The sequence below is a fragment of the Vidua chalybeata genome, chromosome 2 (genome assembly GCF_026979565.1).
Source record: "Vidua chalybeata isolate OUT-0048 chromosome 2, bVidCha1 merged haplotype, whole genome shotgun sequence".
In the NCBI taxonomy this organism is placed as follows: Eukaryota; Metazoa; Chordata; class Aves; order Passeriformes; family Viduidae; genus Vidua; species Vidua chalybeata.
The window spans coordinates 5,118,314-5,140,098 of NC_071531.1; the positions used below are offsets into that span (position 1 = coordinate 5,118,314).

Here is a 21,785-nt window from a genome sequence, read left to right on the forward strand (position 1 = left end):
GGGGGTTTTGGTGAAATCCCAGCAAGAGGAGTAGGAAGGTTATGGTTTGGTTTGAAATACTGAGGAAAAGAAACACCTTTTCCCCTACCTGCATTTTTAAAAGCTCCTTGGATTGCCAGCGCTCTGGAGAGAGGCTGGGGAGTTGCACAATTGCCACAAAAAGCTCCAGTGCAGCGTGGGGTGAACTTATGTGGCCTAGAAATATTCTTGGAATGGTTTGAGGGTTTCCAGTCCTGCTATAAAACTACACCCTCACTGACCCAACTCCCTTTTGCCAGGCACACAGACAGGCCTTGGTTCAAGTTCAGAAAATAAACACAAGTGACATCAGGTTTAACCACTGGAAATAGATAGTTCAAATACCAGGGAGAGGAGTGTTGTCTTCCTCTCTGCAGCAGTGGTATCCACTCCCTTTTAATGATTTGTGTTTTCCAGTTAGACAAGGCAGATGGAAAACATCTAAAAGAAGGATTTAGACCTTCCAGCAAAGCCTCCTTTCTCTGATCACTTTGCACAGAGCCCTTTAAAGCAATGCACAGGCACATGTGGTCTCACAACTGAAGCTCAGGAGCTGCTGTGTGCAGAAAAGGAAACATGAAATGGAATAGGAAAGGAGAACTTGCAGGAAGAAGAACAAAAAGGCCCGAGCCATCTGCCAGATATCACATCTTATGTCACTCCCACACACCGCAATCTGTCATGAGTTCAAGTGTTGGAAGAAAACTTGGGTTTCTTCCAGGAGAGCAGCAGGGTGAGGATCACAGGAGTGCCTGCAGCCAGTGGAGATCACTGTCAAGGTCTATCCTGTGCTGAGGAAAAATATCCCTCAGGAACTGGATTTGCCATGGCAGCCTCTGATCCTTTAGAAGTTTAATATTGACGTACAGGATCTGCAACCAACCACTGGAGGCAGTTAGACCTGTGTCCTCCTCAGATTTCCCTCCAGTGAGAAAATGGGTTGGAAGTGACCCAGTACAGGCTCCTGCTGCAGATTCAAATTGGTTCAAAAATGTTGAAGTTTGCATGGTGTCTGCAAGCTTCATCTTGGGATCATTTCTTTTTCACAGCTAGCAAAAGATCTAGTCAGAACTTTTTCCTCCTGTCCTGTCTGGTTCACAGGCAGTGTGAACACAATCCTGTTTCTGGTGGTATTTCACAGAATCTGCACACTAGCAAACTCCACTCTTAAATAAAAGCTACACTCTTGAGGCTCAGCTTCCTTAAGTGCTTCCCCAACTGCTTTCCCTGGAGCCTCTCTTCAATTAAATGAAGACAAGAACTACCAAGTTTTAAAAGCCAAGCCACCACTCCTACCCAATATCAAAGCACTTCAGATGGCAGCTTCTCACCCTTTCCTGAGACCCAAAAAAAATCGTCATCACCAGTGCTGGCTGTTCCAGGTACAGCCCAGCAGGTTTTCTCCCCACACCTTCCTTCAGAAGACTGAAATTACAGGATTTTCATCCCAGCTTCATCCCACCATGGCATTTAGGTGAACTACCAAGAAATTTGCCTACCTGTTGCTGAGCTCTATTACTGACATTTCAGCATCTTCCATGGGAGAAAGGGAGAAGCTGTCAGCAAACCAAGCAGCTGGGCCCCACATCTGCATTTGAATGCAAAAATTCTACGTGTCCAGACACTCCAGAGAGAGCCACACACAGTGCACAGGTTAATTCTGAGTACTTTTAATGGACTGTACAGATTTCCACAGCTGGTTTTGTGAAGGACATTATATTCCACATGAACATGATACCATCTGGCAGATGAACACATCTTCTGCCCCCTGATGAAGCAAGTGGCTCCATAAGGCTCTTACTGATAACTTCTCAAGAAGATGTATCTCTTGGATAATGAAAATGGAAAAGTTCTTGATGAAAAAAGCAGGATGCACTCCAAATTTTGCTCCCAGGCCTCTGGAATGATTTTCACACACACCAGTAGGATCATATTGCAATGGAAGGAGCTTCCAATAAGACACCACTGACTGACACGTTTTACTTTTACTTTGCAGCATACAAAATTAACTTTTGCACTTCTTCCTACAGAGATATTCCACAAGTAGGAAGTAATGGATTAGAAGCTAGGCAAAATCCCAACCATATGAACCAAAGTTAAAGGATAAAAACAGAGAAGGCAAAGTCTCAGCTAAAACCTCTCATACCCAGCAAGAATTTTTTCTACACTCCCTTTCCCACACCCAGGTACACTAAGTTAGTTACATTAACTAACAGACTTTAAAAAAAAACCTTAAAAAAACCCCAAAAACAACCCAAACCAAAAGTAATAAAAACAAAGTTGCATCCACTTTAATCAGCGTGTCTCCACTTGAAAAAGAAAGCCTGAACACAGTAGGCAAAAAGAACATCCTGTTTCAAGGAAAAGACCATCTCCAATATTCATACAATGTGCATCAGAGATTCACAGGATTGAGCCACTAACACTGTATTCTGCTAGAAAGTTTAGGTATGTTGTAAATGCATTACTTGCTGCAAACAGGATATTGTCATATCAGCCTGCCTGAAAACCTGAATAAAATTTTAAACCAGTCCTTTTGCATAATTCACTTTTTATATAAAAACAGTCCACAGTTGGATCATTTCCTTTCCTCAAGGCAAAGGTCACAAGCTCACAGCAGTCATAGTGATGGCTCTTCAGTCTTCATCTTTTTTTTAGCCTGTCCACTGGAAGCATGCTGCAGATCCTGCCTCTTCTTCTTCTGCTGCTGTAACCTTCCCTCCTTCCTCTGCAGGTACTCGTCCATGTTATCAAAGGAGGCCTTGTACAGGTGGCTGTAGTAGCTCTCTGCACCAACAAAACCTGTAGTTGGGCAAAGCAAGAACACAGGTGTTAATTCCCTCAGCGGTCTCATCAATGGCTTCCTGGACTTTAATTTTAGATAGTGTCATTCCAATTCATTTACTGTGCTCCTCTCCACTGTATCAGCCTTCCAATACCTCAAGGGGCTTCAGGAGAGCTGGAGAAGGATTTTCACAAAGGCATGTAGTGACAGGACAAGGGGGAATGGCCTTAAGCTGAAGGTGGGCAGATTTAGACTAAATATTGGGAAGAAATTCTTGACTGTGAGGGTGGTGAGGCCCTGGCACAGGTTGCCCAGACAAGTTATGGACGTCTCAACCCTGGAAGTCTCCAAGGCCAGGCTGGACAGGGCTTGGAGCAACCTGGAATAGTGGAAGGTGTCCCTGCCCATGGCAGGGAGATGGAATGAGATCATCTCTAATGTCCCTTCCAACCCAAACCACTCTGTGATTAAATATCAACATTTACACTGTGTAAGCCTGATTTGTGTTGGCAAGCACCTGTTCAGCATTCACCAGCCAGGCACAGCCTCCACTTCCAAGCTAAAAAATTCATACAGAGTCAAGCAGCTCACAGTGAAGCAAAGAGAGGCCACAGCTCTCCTCACACTGGACACTTGCAAACTTCAGGGCTTCTGTTTTTCAACTGCTGAAGTTGTTCCCTGAGGCCCAAGCACTACAAAGGGAGTTGCCACCTAACTGTGCTTAGCTGGATTTTCTCCTAGAGTATGAACTTAAAAGAAGGACAAAGGAGCAGACTTCAAACAGTCGTGTTCTATAGCACATAAATTCCCAAGCATTTGTTCCAATGGCTTTGTTACACCTTCTGTGAATTCAGGGTAATACTCCTCACTGCATCCCCAAGACTGTAGGTTTAGATGAGTTTAGCAGGGAACTAACTGCTATCCAAAAATCCCTCATCAGATTGTTTGTGTAGAAAACACAGAATGAGACCAGCTGGCTCAGTCTGTATTTCTAAAAACTTGTTGGAATGGCACTTGACAAAACCAGTTATCTCCAGTTCTCATATTTTCCCACTTACCAAAATTATCTTTAAAGGACAAATGAAGAGAAATCCAGTTCCTGCTAAGGTTTGCTCCTGAAGCTAAGTGTGCTACTCCACAGAAACCCATATACAGTATCCCCCTGTTTCTGGGCAGACAAACAAAGCAAGTTTCCCTTGTGGTACTCAGCAAAGCTCACGCTTTCACTTTCAGGGGTGTTGCACTTGTACAGGCTTCATTGGCCTTTGGCCCTGGGAAAAACTGCATGCTGCCAGTTTGAATAGCCATGCTGCTCTCCACTTGATCAGTCTGCATTAAATCCTTTTCTGGGATCAGTTATAGCACAATGCCAAACTGTTTAGTGCGTACAAGGGGGAATGGCTTCAAACTGAGAGTGGGTTTAGATTCAGTATTAGGAAGAAATTCTCCCCTGTGAGGGTGGTGAGGCACTTTGAACAGTTTGCCCAGAGAGGCTATGGATGCCCCATCCCTGGAAGTGTTGAAGGCCAGGATGGATGAGACTCTGACCAACATGGACTTGTGGAAGGTGTCCCTGCCCACAGCATTCAACTGGGTTGTCTTTAAGGTTGCTTTCAACCCAAACCATCCTAGGATTCTGTGATACTTCCAGATTGACTTTGCATCTTAAATCCTACAGAAACCTCAGACAGGTGAGAAAAGTTTATAAAAGGACAACATGCAGGGACTGGGACTGAATTTCAACAATAACCATCACTTGTTTCAGAAGATATAACTACCTTTAAAGCACTAATTATGCACTGAAATAAGCACTCATCAAGTGAGCCTCCCCTTAGTAATTAACAATAATGAACCCTCTCATGTGAGCCCTGCTCCTTTCCCAGCTGCAGATGAGATGGTGACTGCCATTTCACACTTGTTTGTTCCATGGGCTAATTATGCCCAAAACCTCTTCCCCTGCCTGCTCTCTCTACTTCTCTGTGCTCATTTCCACTCAGACCTCATGCTCCTAATTATCTGCCTGGCTGTAACTATCAAGTCTGCAACATCTCCATGCAAACATCTCCCTTCCAATGGAACACCTGACTTACAAAGACTGCATCACCTTATTTACAATTTAATGACCAACTTAATGACAGCTACATGCTAAACCATCCAGTACCAGATATTAAGGAGACTTTACACCAGACTGAACATTTCTGCAGCTCTTCCATCTTTACATATGGCCACCATGAACAGACCATAAGACTGGTGGGAACTGTACCATGTTTTTTAAGGAAAATTCCAGTCTCCCAGCAAAGTATTCTATGAATGAAGATTCAATACATAATTGAGATTTTAGCACATGCCACAGCCCTTCTCTACCCTGCAGCCACAACCACTGCTATAGTTTGAGCTGGGTGGTTTTTTACAGTACAAAAAATCCTGGAAACATAGGGTGCTTCTGAATGAGGAAACCAGGCATTATTTTTCTGACAGAGACTGGGAGTGGGGCAGGAAGCAAGAAGAAAATGAGCCAGCCAGACACTAAGCAATGTCATATATTGTCCCATCCAGGGTCACACCTTCCAGTCACAGCATGCTCCACATCCTGCCCTGCCAAGGTGACCCAACAGCCCATCTTTACAGCAGAGCTGCTCCATCCTGTCTCCACTGCACCTGTGATAAAGTCTCACACCCAGGCAGGAGACAAGACAAAACACCAGTGTTTGATACCACAGCAGTAAGACAGACTCCAGCAGTTCTGCCAGAGGCTGTTTGGATGCATCCCTGTGATAAGGTGTCTATGGAAAAGGTATAAGGCTGCAATTCAGCTCTAAATACCTACATGGTTCTGTGGTAACAGAGCCCTCAACACACTTCATTATCTGCACTGACTTCCACACCAGACAGAGTGATGGAACTGAGAAAAGACTGACTTCAAGAGCCAGCTGAACTGACCTGAACTCCAATCTTGTTCTAAATCTTATGCTTCAGCTGTAAAAACTGTGTTCCCTAAACCTTTAGGCCAAGTTTCTTACCTTCAAACACTGTCCAGTTGTCTTGAATGTATTTTGACATCTTCTGTAATCCCTTGTCATCAGTTACAGCCTGGGAAAAGAAGGAAGGAAGGCTGCATGCTATTTTGGGATTAAGAGACAATTTCATGTTCCATAGCATGCTGAAAAATGCAACAGCTCTCAGAAGTGTGTAGTGAAACAGAGCAAGTGTAAAACCTCCATGATCTCTTCCAGGCTCCTTTTTTCTAGGACTGGTATTGAAACCAGGCCTGAGATCTCAAGTTCTCCTAGGAAAGCTTTGCCACTTGAACAAAGAAATTGATTCCCACTTACTAATCTGTGAGGAAAATAAATATCCCAGGGAACACATTAGGGTCAAAGAACACACTCAAAAGTTTCATTAAAACCTCTTCACAACCAGATCATAATTAGCTGGGGACTTACAAGGATAACAAATGAGTTTCCAGTTTTTTAATAGGCAATCAAAGAGAACTTGATAGCACATACCCCAAATCTGATTCCCTGTTTTCATTGAAAATAAAAGTAATTCCCTTACTGCTCCCAGGATGCCTTGTCCTGCAAAGGATCCCTCAGAGGCAGGCACAAGGAAAGCTGTGTGGGAAGAATTCCTGAGCAAATCCAAAGGGATTTTGTTGGTTTGTGGTTTTATTTTTTTTTTTTTAATCATCAAGTGTAGCCCACAGAAATCTCAGGCAATGGGTTTAAAGTAGTGAGGGCTGATGAGCACTCTGATCCTGCTGTGCCACATGGCAGCTTTAACTGAGAGCACACATTGGTGTTCACAACAAGCTCTTGACACCTTTGCATCGTACACAGGTGAGAAAAAAAATGAGATGTGTATCTATGGCTTTTACTCCATCTCAAGACAGAGAGAAAGGTGCCTTTTTAGCTTTTATGGAACAGCAAACTCCACTTCTGTTGTGGCCTCAAGATATCATCACCAAACATTTTCAGCACTAAAAAAGTACCTTCCACTGTTCATCACATGCTCTGTACAAAAGAAGAGGAGCTTCCTTGTCTTCCTGCAAAATCCACAGGTCTCCCATTTCCTCAAATGCAATGTCCCAGCCTTTGTGTTTCAGAGAGATTTGCTGTTTGTAAACCAGCTGCTGGGCAGTGGCATCGAGCTGAAAGATGTAGACTGTGGGAATACTTTTGAGAGGAAAAACTTAATTACCATTATTACCAAATCCACCTACAGGCATCACTTGTACAGCAAACTACAGACGCCCACTCCCAAACAGAGCCAAAGCCAAGTGGTTAGAATGAGCACTTCAAATGCTGTTTGCTTACATGATCTGAGTCAGAAGCTGTAAATACCCAAATTGTCAAACAGCTTTTCAAGTGTTATGTGAAAGAAAAAGCAGCCAGTGCTGCCTCCTCTTTAAAGGAAAGGGTAGTAAAGGGAATTTCATAAGGATTACTAAGGACTTTTATGAGGAGTGCTGCATTGTGACACACTGGCCTATAGGGCTGCACTTGAAGGTAAATATGCAGCTGAGCACCAGCCAAAATAAAACATCCCCTAGCTCTTGTACATCCCATCCTCATATTTCCTCCACTGAGGAAAGGCATCACAAACTCTACAAAAATTAACTAAGCCAGGTAACTCTTGCACTCCCCTCTGCACTTAGAGCAAGTCCAGGACACAAAGGCTCCCTGGGAGGCCACAGGCATTCCTGGACACCTGGAGATCCACAGTACCAAGAACTCCAGGCTCAGAGAGAAAGCCAGGACAGCCAACAGGAAAAGCTGCTCATGCCTTTGCAGTAGTTGTGATGATTTTAGGCATTATTCCATCTATTCTTACCTGTCACACAGAATGGCAACATAACCACCTTGGCAGCAGTAGGTTATTCTTGACACCGTGTATTTCTATTAGGAATAGAAAAAAAAAAAACATCCTTGTAAGTTGAGGCCATTTATGGGCAGAAAATTCACATTCCATTTCACTATGAGCCTTTAAAATGTAGCAGCACATATCTTAATTTACAGCAAGTTAAGCAACTTAATTACCTTCTAACTGCAGTCAAGGTTATTTTTGTACCAGTGTTTGCTGTTTTATGAAGTTTTCCACAATTCTCCCTTCCACACTGTCCAGAGATCAAATGTAAAGGTTTGAGTGAACCTACTCTTAGCAGACAAACCAACAGATGAAGGAAAATACACCACCTTCAAACATTCTCTCCTGCAATGCTAATGACAAAAACATTGACATTAAGCCTGCTCAGGCAGAGTATCACTCCAGCAGCCCAGACATTACAAACACGAGCTATTAGCTGCTGTTCTGTTTGTTAAAAAACTAACATAGTGATGCATAGCTAATATCCCTTATATCCCTCCTGTGCTGCCCCTGTTCTAACCTGAGTCTGGTGAAGCCATCCTGTTCCACAGAAAATGTGCTCTGAACAACAAGAAAGGCCTGCCTGAGGCCATTTTCCTCATTTAAAAAAAAAAAAAAAACTAGCAAAAAAACAACACAACAACAAAAAAATCCCACATCACACTCCTAATTTAGAAGTTATACAGTTTTATCTAGGAGAGAAGCAGCACCTTTGCTGCACAAACCATTCTACTTGAAATACAAAACAACTGATTTGAGGCTCCTGGAGTGGGAAGAACTTGGGAGGAGTAGAAAAACTGCAAAATGATGTCCTGGGGTGCTTTTTCAAAACTATTATATAATGTGAACAGCAAAACTGCAACAGCAAAAGGCTGGTTCTCAAGTGTATTTTATAAGCAGTGACAACACCAACACTGCTGATGACTAAAACCTTCCATGTAGAGAAGCAGAGAGTTATTTCCTTTAGGGCAGGGAAAATACATCTTTTTGACACTCTGCTGGCAAAATTCTGATGTACCCTCAAATATTCATTTTTTTAACCTCCACCTCTTTCCCTAACACATCACTGGTGACTGGACAGAACCTCTGGTTCACTAAGTTAGGGTAAATTTGGGAGTTACCTCAGGATTTTACCCTTGCAGCTACCAGCTGATGTATAGGCATTGTCAGGGTGCTTGTTTCACAGTTTTGCAATCCATGTAGGAAAGCAAAACAAGCTGTACAGCTTCCAAAAATTCAAGTCAGCAAGTTTAACACCAGAAGCTAACTATTTTGTCAACAGCACATGATGCAACCACTAAGAGATAAACCAACTGTGGGAAAGAAAATTAATTCATGGTGTAACAGAGCTGAAAACATTTTTTTTTCTCCAGCACATAAGAAAAATTGTGTGATACGGTTTCATAGGGGGAAGCAAGAACAGCATGCACATACTTTTCACTCATCCCAACCACCTGTTTGGGCAGAAGAGGAGCACTTAATAAAAGATATTATCAAAAGGACTGATATGGTTCAGAGCTCCTGGGAACAGATGGAACTGATCTCCTGCTACGCTGAAGAAATATGAAGTTATTAGTCCATATTTAGCACTGGGACCCAGGACCCCTGTTTCACCAAAGATGGTTCCAAGTACCAGGTAGGATGAGTGGGCTGAACCAGAAAGGCTCTGTGTAGCTAATGTGGCTAAATGCTGTTTCTGCAGGATGGAGCCACTTACAACACAGCTTTAGAGTAGAACTGACAGCTCCTATTTACTGTAAGCCATGAGTGGGTTCCTCAGACACTTAAAAGAACAAGCTAAAATAGATATATATACATATAAAAGCTGAAAGCCGTGCTATTTATTTCTAATAACAAAGCTCTGCCTCTCTGCCTGTTGCTTGACAAACATGCAGGGAAGTGCCCACCTACACAGCCAAGTGCTTTGTTTGAGAGACAAAGGCCTCTGTGAACTTCAATTAGGCAGCAGCTCTCTCCCAACCCCACTGGAGGAGGAGGCTGTTTTGATTTAAACCAGGTTTTATTCACAGCTGGAAAGAGACAAGAAAATGCATCTTCTTTCCAAGTTCTTTCCATGTGTGGGTAAGTTAAAAAATCAGCAAAATGAATGCAAGACCCACAGCAGTATCATGGTCAAGGACAGGGCTATGAAATCAGTTAAGGAAGGGCTACAAGAACATTCTGTGACAAACAGATGTTCACTTGATGCTCTCTGAACTCAAGACAGTATTTATATGACACTGTTATCAGCCTGCCAACACCTTAAAATTAACTTTTGATGTCATCTGTGAAAAGAGGTGACCCTATAAAAAATTAATGTACTGGTGCATTGGGGTAGAGTTGTGCAATTCATGTTCTGGACTTTAAACAAGCTTCTGCTGTCAAGAGGATCAGATGAGGTGAAAGCTGTGAAGCAGAAAAATATTTATATAGCACTATGGAATTAAGAGAATTACTCCCATTCTAGTGGGAAAATGAACTGAGGATCTGTAAGCCATCAGCTGAAACCAATGCTACACTGCTCAAAACACTCCTACATTCCCCAAACAGACACATATTCATCATCTGCCAAGCAAAATAAGCCCACATTTCTGTGCTCACATGACCCACCATTACTGATGATTCCATCCTCATTGAGCTTCAAGCTGTGTTTAAAGCTCCAGTGCATTCACACTGGCTGTCAATGGTAAAAATGAAATGTAACAATACAAAAAAAGAAAAAAAAAGAAAAAGCACTTCTATCCCCATCTGATCCCTGGCTGCAGAGTCCTTTGTAGACACTGTGCTTGTTACAAGCTGCAAAGTGCTGGCTCAAGAGATTGTGTCCTTAAATTCAGACCATGAACGTCACTCTACATTGTGGAGATGATCTGTGACATACCTGGATGCACAGCATGACTAAACACTGTCACCAGATGTCACCTCTGGCATTTCTAGCACTATGATGCCAGCAGAACACAAGTCTTTTCACCGCAGAACACCTGTGAGAGTGAGCAGTGTCCAGGATTTCACAGGACAAGTCACAGGCCACCATGTGGCTTCCAACAGCACCACCACACGTGGCAGTGGATGGAAAAACTGCAAGGCACTGCAGGAATAAGGTTTATTACTTAATTACTGTGTTCTATTTATTAACCCAGTTTATAGGCTTTCCCCTTCTGTCTTTGATTACTCACACTGGTGCAAAGAAGCTAAATGGAAACTCCTCAAGCAAAGGGCACCTCCAATTTCTCCTGAGGCTACATCAGCATGAAGAATATCTCATGGAAGGGATTTTATTAGGGGGCAAGGCAAGTATTACTAACCTACATTTAAAAATATTCTAAGAGAGTTGGAATGGTTTTTTAGATCAGTTCCTACCTGCAGCAACACGTTTCTTGACGTTTGTTTACCCAATGCTACATTCAAAGTTTACTATATAGTTCAATATTATTTTTTGATTAACTTGTTTGGAATCAGTGGAATTAGGGTTCAGTGTCAGATCTAGCACTGCTAATTTACTCACAAGCCATCTTAATAATGCCAAGCCAGTCTATGCAACAAATAGTATTTTTAAAATTAATCAAAGAATTCTCCACTTCAGTTAGTTGCTTACTGGTCCTCAGTGATTCCATAAATCTAGAAGGCAAACTGTTTTAAAATAAACCCATTATTCCCTCTAAAACAAATGCTCAAATCCTGCTGCATCCAGAGTATCAGTGGCTACCAGTTAGATGGGCTTGTCACCCAGTCTGTACCTTTTTCACTTTTCAAAAACCCCAAGAACAGCTTTCTCAAAGATTTCAAGCACTGGCATCCAGCTGAAATGAGGCAGAGACCCTGTGAATGTGTGTGAGAGGTGTGTGGCTCAGGTGTGTTTTCAAGAAGACTCCCAAGTCCAAGGAGCAGGTTAAATTGTCCATATGGGTATCACCCTGAATTTCTGCTAACAGGAACCCAAGAGCCCAACCCTTGGCCAAACCCAAGATTTCCATTATGTAAATGGGACAGCTGTGATGAAAGTGGCTCCCCAGCTGCTGGGAGGTGAAGCACAACACACTTCCACCACCAAAACCACAACACAAAGGAGGGAAGGCAGAATTTGCAATTCAATTTCTGCCTGGATATGGATTCTGCAGTGGATTTGCCTCAAGAGCCCTGCATGGCTTCCCAGTCACCTGACAACTGGGAGGCAGCTGAGGTCTGCAGGGAAAGAAGTGCTTTTAGAGATTCACATGAAAAGTCACACACAGCAGGATGGGTGGTGAGGTGAACTCAAATAACCCAGCAGATGAGTAGGTGGTTTAATTCCATGCATGCAGCAGGGACAAGGACAATGCTATTTCACTGCTAATTGGTCTTATGCCACATTAAATGACAGGAAAAAAACAAAACTACATTTCAAGCATTACCAGAATAACTGCTCACATCAAGTGAGCATCTCAAATCCCAGCAGCACCCCAAACTTGTGTGTGTAAGACTGCTGATGTACAGGCTGGAAGCTCAGGAGAGCTCCTGGGGTGCTCAGTTTTTGTGTAGGACTCACACATTTAAATTTTGGACACTGTCCAGCTGCAAGAGAACCTAAAATAACAAGCCCAGCATTTTGACTCCACAAGGCACTACTGCAGGTCACTGGTTAAAAATATTACAAAGCTTCTTTTTGCTCAGGAAAATTGCAACTTTAACACTTGGAATTCTATGCATTTCAAAAAAATGGGTGAATGTTTAGATCTTCACAGTATCACAGGATGTTTTCTGCCTAGGAGACTACAACACCTGTGGTTTTGGAAAAAAATTCAAGTGAAGGTTTTGTTCACTGTGCAGAACATAAATTTGGGAAGAATTAGAAGCAGCTTCTTTTGGTCACTGCTTGGCACATTTTAGAAATTCACAAAAAACACAGGAATGGATCTCAGGGACCGTCTTCCCAAAATCTCAGACTACTGTAACATTTTTTGTAAGTTCTAAACCCAGTGACAGAAGGGAAGCACTTCTAACAAAACGCAACCAACACGTTTGGCAGTGCCAAGGATCAGGAGCACAGCAAAAGCACTGGCACACATGGACATACCTGGTCTGGTTTGGTTGCCTGAGGCCCACAGATGGTACTCAGCTGACAGCAGTGCACTTCTTCTCCACTTTTATACTCCCAAAGTCTCAGAGTGGAGTCCTGGACAGATGGAAGTGGACACAAGTCTATTACTATCAGCACTCAGGCAAAGAGAGGCCACTCCTGGCCTTCAGCTAAACCCTGTTTCACTGAATAGCTCCTCACAGGAGCTGCTAAATAGTCACTTAGTTAAGACCTCAAATTGCAAATAAAGCATTTTAATTAACATAATTTCCCCTTGCATTCTAAATTATTCAATCATGCTAATTTTAATTTTCCTTTTGAAGTGGAAATTGGGTAGCTGGAGGAGGGCATTTCAAGCCTGTCTCAGACAGCACAGTCATGGATGTGCTCAGCATTTTAATGACAATTCTTCCAGGCTGCCCTTCTCTGCCCCAACCAAATTCTCATTTGATTTAGCAACCTCCTGAAGAGAGACTAAACACCTCTCTGGAAAAACAAAGCCAAGAGCATTTACTGAGAGTGAAATACAGCCATGTGCAGCACTAGCATTAGAGCTGCTTCAATAATTAAGAGGGACAAGAGCCTTAGGGAAGTCAGAACAGCAGCTGAAATGAAATGCCAGGAGTTACTGTGATCTTTACATCTTCAGAGGAAACATTATTTGTTTCCTGTGCAGTTTTGGTAGTCTGGGGAACAAAGAATATTGTCTCCCTTCTTTTAGGCCAGCTCCGTCTCTGTAGAGATGTGGCATGGCAGCAGGATGCCATCAGTTCAGGAACAGGGCTGGGGAGGGAAGGGAGGGAACATTCATTTCTACAGTTCTCATCCAAGAAGACAATGTCTGTGCTCCAAAGCAAGAGTTAATGGTAATTTAACCATCCCAAAGATGCCTTTAGCACAGTAAAAGGTTCTTATGTGATCCAGAATGGCTGAACACAAACAGAACCAGGAAAAAGGGGACAGGAGGAGGAAGGAGGCCATGCTGCAAACCATGAGAGATTACTCCAAGTATCCCAAGGAATTTGGCCAAAACACAAGTAAAAATAATAATAATAATAAACCCAAACATACATACAAACAAACAAACCCAATGCTTCCAACACTTTTTGGAAGAAATTGCAATACATACCCCAGAAGCTGACAACAGCAGGTCAGGACAGTTGGGTATTACAAGTATTTTGCTTACAAACCTAAAGGAAAAGCAATCAAAAATTGAACTCTCTTGCTTGACACCCCAGTCTTTAAACACACACAGCAAGAGAAAACAGCAGTTTTGAAGAGAACCTTACAATAAACAAACAGATTTTCCACATCAAGATAATTAGGAGGAAGAAGTAAATGTCACCAGTACTTAGTAAATATGCACTACACAAACTACTGACTTTCTGCTTAATAAAGAACTATGTTTCCCCATTTGCACTCAGGGAATTCTACTGAGCTCCTCCTAGCTGAGAACACTGTCATTTAGATCAAAAAATGCCAATGGAGACAGATTTACTCAGGCAGTACATTCCCCTTTCTCAGTTCATGATGCACATTAAAAACATGAATCAAGAGATCCTTTAAAACACAACCAAGAAGGCTCAGCCTCCAGAGTGCCACATCTCTCCAGACACAGTTGGGAGATCACTTAAAAGCAATCTTTAGAGAATTTTAATGTGGCAGTGCCTACATTCAGCCAGAAGTTCTGTTTTCCAGAAGTTGGTGATCCTGTTTTGTCTTTGGTGAGCAGTGATGACCTGAACTTCTGGGGATCATTATTATCTCAGAGCTCACCAACCTCAAAAACAGTGACCTGAGCAGAACATGACCTGAATGGGACAGTCTTGCCTTTGAAAACAGGCATAGCTTTAAAGCCATAGAGTGAAAAAATAAAAGGAAGAGATTTGGTCACTGTAATACAAACTTCCAGGACAAAGCAGGCACAACAGATCCAGCAAGAATCACCATGAGCCCCACTGAGAGAAGAAAATACAGGACTGTGAAACGAGACAATTATTGCTTTATGTAACCCTTTTTTATTAATTTCTAATTAAATTATTGAAATTTTGAATCCATTTCAATCAATTTACACTGCTTTTTATTCTGCAACCACTAATGAACACCTTGGACACTTCCAGGCGTAGGGCATCCACAACCTCCCTGGGCAACCTGTGCCAGTGCCTCACCACCTTTACAGTAAACAATTTTTTCCTTGTATCTAATCTAAACCTACTCTCTGTAAGTTCAAAGCCATTCCCCCTTGTCCTGTCACTCCAAGCTCTTACAGCTCTCTCCATCTTCCTTGCAGGCTCCCTTACTTGAACATATTTCATACTGCAGTCTCCAGCAGGCTGCAGTCTGGTGTCCAGGCAGGCATGCTCTATCCACCCTGGTGACACAGCCAAGTTTTTTTGTTTTGCCACAGAACCTAGCAAGTCTGAGTTCTGCACTGAGATGACACTAATTTAATTAGCAGATGTTCAAACCTCAAAAGACAGTTCCTAAGACTTCCCTTCCTAAGACTAAGATAGGCTCCATCCTGAGCTAACCATTTTTGCAGCCTCTTTTAAGCAGCATGTAGAGGGAGATGATTCTGCTCCTCTGCTCTGCTGAGGCCCCAGAGGATGTTGTGTCCAGCTCTGGTGTCCTGGCTACAAGAAGGACATGGACCTGTTGGAGCAGGTCAGAGAAGGCCACAAAAACAAGCAGAGGGCAGGAGCACCTCTGCTGTGAGGAAAGGCTGAGAGAACTGGGGGTTGTTCAGCCTGGAGAAGAGAAGGCTCTGGGTCTGCAGCCTCCCAGTTCCTAAAGGGGTCTTATAAAAGAGATGGGGACAGACTTTTTTAGAAGGGCCTGCTGCAATAGGAGGAGGGATAAGGCTTTAAACTCACTGAGACTCAGACTAGATATAAGGAAGAACATTTTCTCAATGAGGTTGGTGAAACACAGATTGTCCAGAGAGGTGGTAGAGCCCAATCCCTGGAAACATTTGAGGCCAGCTGGGACAGGGCTCTGAGCAACCTGATCTTGCTGAACATGTCGCTGCTCATGGCAGGGGGTTGGACTGGATTACTTTAAATATCTCTTTCCACCCCAGGCCATTCCATGATCCTACCACAGACCAAGCTGTTGCTTAATGTGATTTGAGGAGAAAATTTCACCCACAGAGAGTGGATGAAGGTGCTGTGCAGGGAATGGCTGCACACACACAGGGGCTCTGGCACACAAGGCACTCACTCTCTGTGTCCCATGCAGTAGGACACAATACTGTAGGGAGCCTTTGTCAAGCTGACTCTGATCTTCTCATCTCTGTCTGCAGTTAGGATATACTGGTCGTCAGCACTCAGAGCCTGTTGGCAAAGGGAGAGCTTTAGTGTCCAACAGTTGAAATTCTCCTTAACTAAGAAAAAAAAAAATCTCCTCACCCCAAAAGGCACGTACAAACACAAAGCCACTTTTTTCCACCAACAATGGAAGCGTAAATCTTTGTGACAGTAACGTTCTCACTCACTAAGACAAGCAACACTGACTTCCAGGTCCAGTGAAAGCCACTGAGCCCCAACAGCACAGCTGCAAGACCCCTTCCATCTTAAAAAGAAACTTATCACACCAAAGAGCTCAGCTGACATGGCAGAGTGGATGAACTCCCATAGACACTCCGTCACCAAGACTTCTGTGACTGTAACATAAAGATTTTTTCAACACTCATAAGCTTTTTTCCTTACCAAACTCTGCCAACACAAACTCAGTAGGAAGAAATCTGGACCACATTTCATTTACATAATTAAAAAAAAAAATAAAAAGCAAACCACAGATCTGGGATGAGAGCAACAATGAGAGACTCAAGCACAAGCAGGAATGCAGGTTTGTAAATACACACACTTACCACATCCAATAGCAGAGAGACATGACCCAACTCAAGTTTTCCATCTGCTTGAGGTTCTGTTATTGAGTAAGAATAGACATCACCAGACTTATCTGCAACAAAAATCTTATCTTCTGCAGCTGTGATAACCAGGGATGTGCATCTCCTGTTCACAAACCTGAAAGACAAATGGCACAGCTTGAACAGCTCTGGATGGCAGCTTCAGCAAGTCTGAAGTTAACAAGACCAAGAGGCTGGGCAAAAAGTTCTCAGATGCAACATTACTGAAATGGCAGCAATGAGAGGAACACTATGGGGCTGAAATAGCACTTTTGAGTCTAGTAAATGAGTGACTTATGTAATAGCAAACACCTGGGGTGGGGAGAGGACCAGGAGACCATTAAAAGCTGCATGACTGCATTTTGCTTTGGTATTTTCTCAACTGAGCACCTCACCCAGGCAGCATGCCAGGATTCTAATGAAGGCTGGTAGACTTCCTTGCACTCTACATCATAAAAACGTGAGTTAAACACGTAGAAAAGACAAGGAAGGATTTGTCCTATTAGGAGTCCTTTGCAGCAACACTTTTAAAAACTGTGTAGGAACTACTCCAGTTGCCACTCTGTACTGCAAAGGGTAGCCCTTGATGGAGAGCCTTGGAACTCTTTTCTGCTCATATCCCAAGTCACAGAGCCACAGACTCCATGTTCCTTGTCCAGACAAAGCTCTGAACTTGAACTCTGACTTTCCCTCATCATCTGCCATCATCTCATAGCTCCAGCTGCCAGTGTAGCAGGTAACAGCTTTCTTACATCTACTCAGATAAACGTAAGGACCACAGATGCCAGAAAGCACATCCTGTGGGTTAGCACAGGACTGTGGGCACCAAGGATCATAGGAAATGGATATTTATTTTCACCTACTCTGAAATTCAGTGGCCATGTGGAGGCAAGAGGACAATACACTATGCTTCAGGTAGGAAGAGAGAAATTCCCATGACTTTTTAGTGGCTGTTTGAAGGAACACCACAACAACAGGATCACAGGCAACATAGTTCCAAAAAAGGTTACTTTGCCAACCAGAAAGTCCTGCTCCAAGTTCACTGTGATCTTGAGCACAAAGATTCAAAAGTTCCCCTTTGTCTGACACAAGCTGACTACAAAGGCCAGCACTGTGTGACACCTTTACACAGCTTGCCACAAAACACAAACACAAGTCACATAGCTCAAACTTTGGCATTGTTATCCATGCAGAAAGCCTTTTGTCTGTATTCCCAGTTTCCCAGTATGAGGTAATGACATTCCCAAAAAAATCCAGCTGTGGTCCTAGTTAAATTTTCAGCAGAAACTAAAACACCAAACAATTATCCAGTGGTATGTTACAGGCAAGGCACACAAGGCAGGACAGCAGGGAAGGCAGGACACAGAATGAACAGAATTGGGCATTTCTGCTTTTATCACAGAACATCCTGAGTTGGAAGGGACCCGCAAGGATCATTGAGTCCAACTCCTGGCCTAGCACAGGACACCCCAACAATCCCACCATGTGCTTGAGAGCATTGTCCAAACCCTTCCTGAGCTGTGTAAGCCTTGGGGCTGTGACCACTTCTCTGGGGAGCTGTTCCAGTGCTCAACCACTCTGGGTGAAAAACCTTTTCCTAATATCCAACCTAAACCTGCCCTGGCACAGCTTCATGCCATGACAGCTTCCTCACTACAGCAGTGTTTAACCCCAAGGGTCCATCCTGTATTCAACACACAGCTACAGAGACTTGATTTTTTTTTTTTTTTTTTTTTTTGCAACCAGGGTCTCACATTTGTCAGAGACCAACAGAAACAGAGATGTCACATGCTCGGGCACTTTCTCAGGAAGCCCTTCATAATCTGGTTTTTCTACAGAGAATTGTCACAAGCAGCAGCAGAAAACTTGGAACTGGAGGACCTCTGGTGGACAGCTACAGGCTGTTTCCTCAAGAGGAATGTACTGAAGAAAAGCAGCTGCAGCATCTCTAAAGATGGGCTTTTTGAAGTGATCATAACTTTTTTGAAAGTTCACAAACTTCCCAAAACTCCTCAAAATCAGAAGGAACAGAGAATGCACTCACTGAACTGCTCAGCATCAGTCTTACAGGCCCAACCCCAGTGCACCAACAGTGGACAGAGTTTTAGTTCTTAAAGATAAAAAAACACTGGGTTTGGAATAAGGAAAGAGAGTATCCTTCCTTGGACAGTGATATTAAACATCTGCACTCCCATTCTCGGTGAGGGGAAGACCACACATCAATCCTTGACAAATACTCTGAATTCCCAAAAACACTGAATTTGTTTGAGCAAGAGAATTAAAAAAAAAAAAAAAAAAAAAAAAAGGAAGCTAAGTATTAACAAATATCAACATCCCAAATACTCCCATTTTAGAACTCAAAATCCATCAGCCATAACTCCACACCAGCATGCACCATCCTGCTTCCTTACCTGACACTAACACATTCCCAGGAAGGCTTCGTACGGAACAGAATCAGGCGTTTGTTGTCATCTGTCAAGGCAAAATAACCTCCTGATGGGGAGAAGGCAAAAGCCAGGATGTCATCACTTCCTTTATCTGTCCCTTTTCCATCCTGCCTAATAGAGAGAAGGGGACCAACAGTTCACAGCCTGATAGCTACTAAATTCCCTCAGGGAGCTGTTCCCAAACCACCAGGAGCGTGAGGAACAAAGTAAAACTTTAAACACTTTTATTTCTGCTTAAAATGTTGAGCCAACACAGACACTGATGCAAAGAAATAAGCCAAGACAAAGGAAATTGACAGATCTGAGCCTGTTTAGAAAACAAAAGTTTGTGCTGGCACATCTTGAAATAAATTATAAGGTATAAATATATATACAAGGTATAAATATATACATAAATTATAAATTATTTCTCTATGAGGAAACCAGTAAAATGGTTCCTGTTTGGCTACAAGTAAAACAATGTCCAGTGGTTGAATCTAAGCTAAGAAAAATACTTTTTATTGTGTGTGTGCTTTGAATTCTCATGACTTACAGAACAGATCTGGAGAACTTTGTGGATTTTTTGAGTCTTAGATGTCTAACAAAAAATGCAGGACTTTTCCACAAATGTCTTGACTGACAAGAGACAGAATTATTGATTTTGATACTGCTGGGTTTTTTTAGAAAAAAAAGAGAAAAAAGGTGCACAAAAGTGGAATGAAACTCTGGATGAAACAGAAACAAAAAACAGATCCATATATATCCACCAGGGTTAGCAAAACCAACCCTTCACCTGCTCAAGGAGTCATCCTGTGGCTTCCTTTTACTGCCTTCACAGCCACACAAGCTCAGAGATGCACCCTCCAGGAAAAGAGCAGATTTTCTCACCCTTTCTCTCCTAAGGGCTGCTTCTCCGCACTGCTGCAATCGTACACAAAGAGACTCTCATCACTACAAGGGAAAAACAAACCTAAAATTACTGGCACTGAACAACCAGGAGCTTAACTATGGAGAATAGCAACTGTTTTGTGAGATTCTCTTGTTTCAGTTATTGGGCACAACTGCCCCCCCATCTCGAGAACCACCTCTGCCCAAGTGGGCTCCCAGAGTGCTACAGATGTGGCAGAAGCTTAAAATTTTGGAGTGTATGCACACATCAAAAAGGAAATCCTCCCCTGCTGGTGAAGTAACCCTGTATTTTGCATAAGTTTTATTTCTGTCAGACTCAGCAGGTCTGTCAGTAGCATTTACCCAGTCACAGAATCACAGGACTGGGGAGATTGGACGGGACCACTGTGGGTCATCTGGTCAAGGAGGGTCACCCCAGAGCACAGGATTGTGTCCAGACAGTTCTGGAATATCTCTAGAGAGGGAGACTCAACATCCTCTCTGCACAATCAGATCCAGTGCTCGGTCACTGCACAATTAAAATGTTCTTCCTCATGCTCACGTGGGACTTCCAGGGCATCAGTTCTGCCCCTTGCCTCTTGTCCAGTGCTGGGCACCAGGGAGCAGAGCCTGGCCCATGCTCTGACACCTCCCTTGAACACCACACAGAACCTCAGAATCACTCGGGTTGGAGAGGACCTCTGCAAATCACCCAGTGCAACCCCCTGCCCAGGCAAGGTCACCTGCACAGTGACACAGGAACATGCCCAGGTGGCTCTGGAATGTCTCCAGAGAGGGACACTCCACACCCTCCCTGGGCAGCTGTTCCAGAGCTCTGCCACCTCCATGGAAAGAAATTCATCCTTGTGTTGAGGTGGAACTTCTTGTGGTTTATTTTATGGCCATTGCTCCTCATCCTGTCACTGGGCAACAGGAGATGGAAAGAGTCTGGCACCATCCTTTTGGCACCCACCTTGGAGATATTTGTATGCACCTTCCTTATGGACATAAAATAGACCATTATTACATATATGTATATATGTGTGTGTATATATATATAAAAAATAATACTCTACACATTCTAGGCATTTATAGTTTTATGCATAATATGAGACATATACATGTAATACATGTGCTATATACATGTTACATATATACACTACATATACATATGTTTTCCATAAGTTATGTACACATATACACTGTTATATATAAAACATATGTATATATAACATATGTGTATATATATAACATATATATATATGTGTGCCTACATAAATATGTAGTGTGTATACATATACTATATACACTCTACATATACATATACATATACATACATATATATATATATAGAGTGTGTTTATACATAGTGTGTGTGTGTATGTATAAATATATAGTGTGTATATATCGGTATATATTCTCTATGCTATATATAATCCAAATGGGGGAGCACAACCGTGACAGAAAAACCGCCAAGGCTAGAAAGTTTCAAAGTGGGATTTCTGTATCAGAAAACGCTGACAGGGAGCTCGGAAAGGCACCAACCTCAGCAGGGCCGGCGGCTCCCGCACTGCCCCAGCACCTCCCCTCACCCCACACGGGCCCCTGCGAGCCCCCTCAGGGGGGCACCGGGCGGCCTCCGCCGCTCCGGCCCGCCAGGCCCCCCCGCGCCCCGCGGTGTCCCGGCCCCGCACGCCCCGCACTGACCCGCTGTGCCCGGGCCGCGCCGCCAGCAGCCGCCCCCCGCCGCTCGCCACCGCCACGGCCCCGCGCAGCGCCAGCGCCGGCCGGGCCCCGGGGCTGCGCCCGCCGCCATCGCCGCCCGCCATGCGCCCGCGCCGC

General features: G+C 43.4%; 1 protein-coding gene across 1 annotated transcript; it reads right to left on the bottom strand.

Moving 5' to 3' along the window:
- Window positions 1–1,672: 1,672 nt before the first annotated feature.
- Window positions 1,673–21,772, bottom strand: WDR4 (WD repeat domain 4). Its single transcript, XM_053935851.1, has 11 exons — window positions 21,651–21,772; window positions 19,944–20,006; window positions 19,041–19,187; window positions 16,591–16,747; window positions 15,942–16,054; window positions 13,852–13,912; window positions 12,720–12,818; window positions 7,634–7,698; window positions 6,792–6,975; window positions 5,824–5,893; window positions 1,673–2,820 (listed from the first exon to the last, which is right to left on the bottom strand). The coding sequence occupies exons 1-11, from the start codon at window positions 21,770–21,772 to the stop codon at window positions 2,639–2,641; spliced, it is 1,263 nt and encodes a 420-aa protein (XP_053791826.1). The 3' UTR covers window positions 1,673–2,638.
- Between the last annotated feature and the right edge of the window lie 13 nt (window positions 21,773–21,785).

Coding starts and splice junctions, on each gene's coding strand:
- WDR4 (XM_053935851.1), bottom strand. CDS start 21,772: ATGGCGGGCGGCGATGGCGGCGGGCGCAGCCCCGGGGCCCGGCCGGCG. Junction 5,894..6,791: donor CATGTGATGAACAGTGGAAG/GTACTTTTTTAG, acceptor TTCTTTTCCCAG/GCTGTAACTGATGACAAGGG. Junction 2,821..5,823: donor CAACTGGACAGTGTTTGAAG/GTAAGAAACTTG, acceptor GCCCAACTACAG/GTTTTGTTGGTGCAGAGAGC.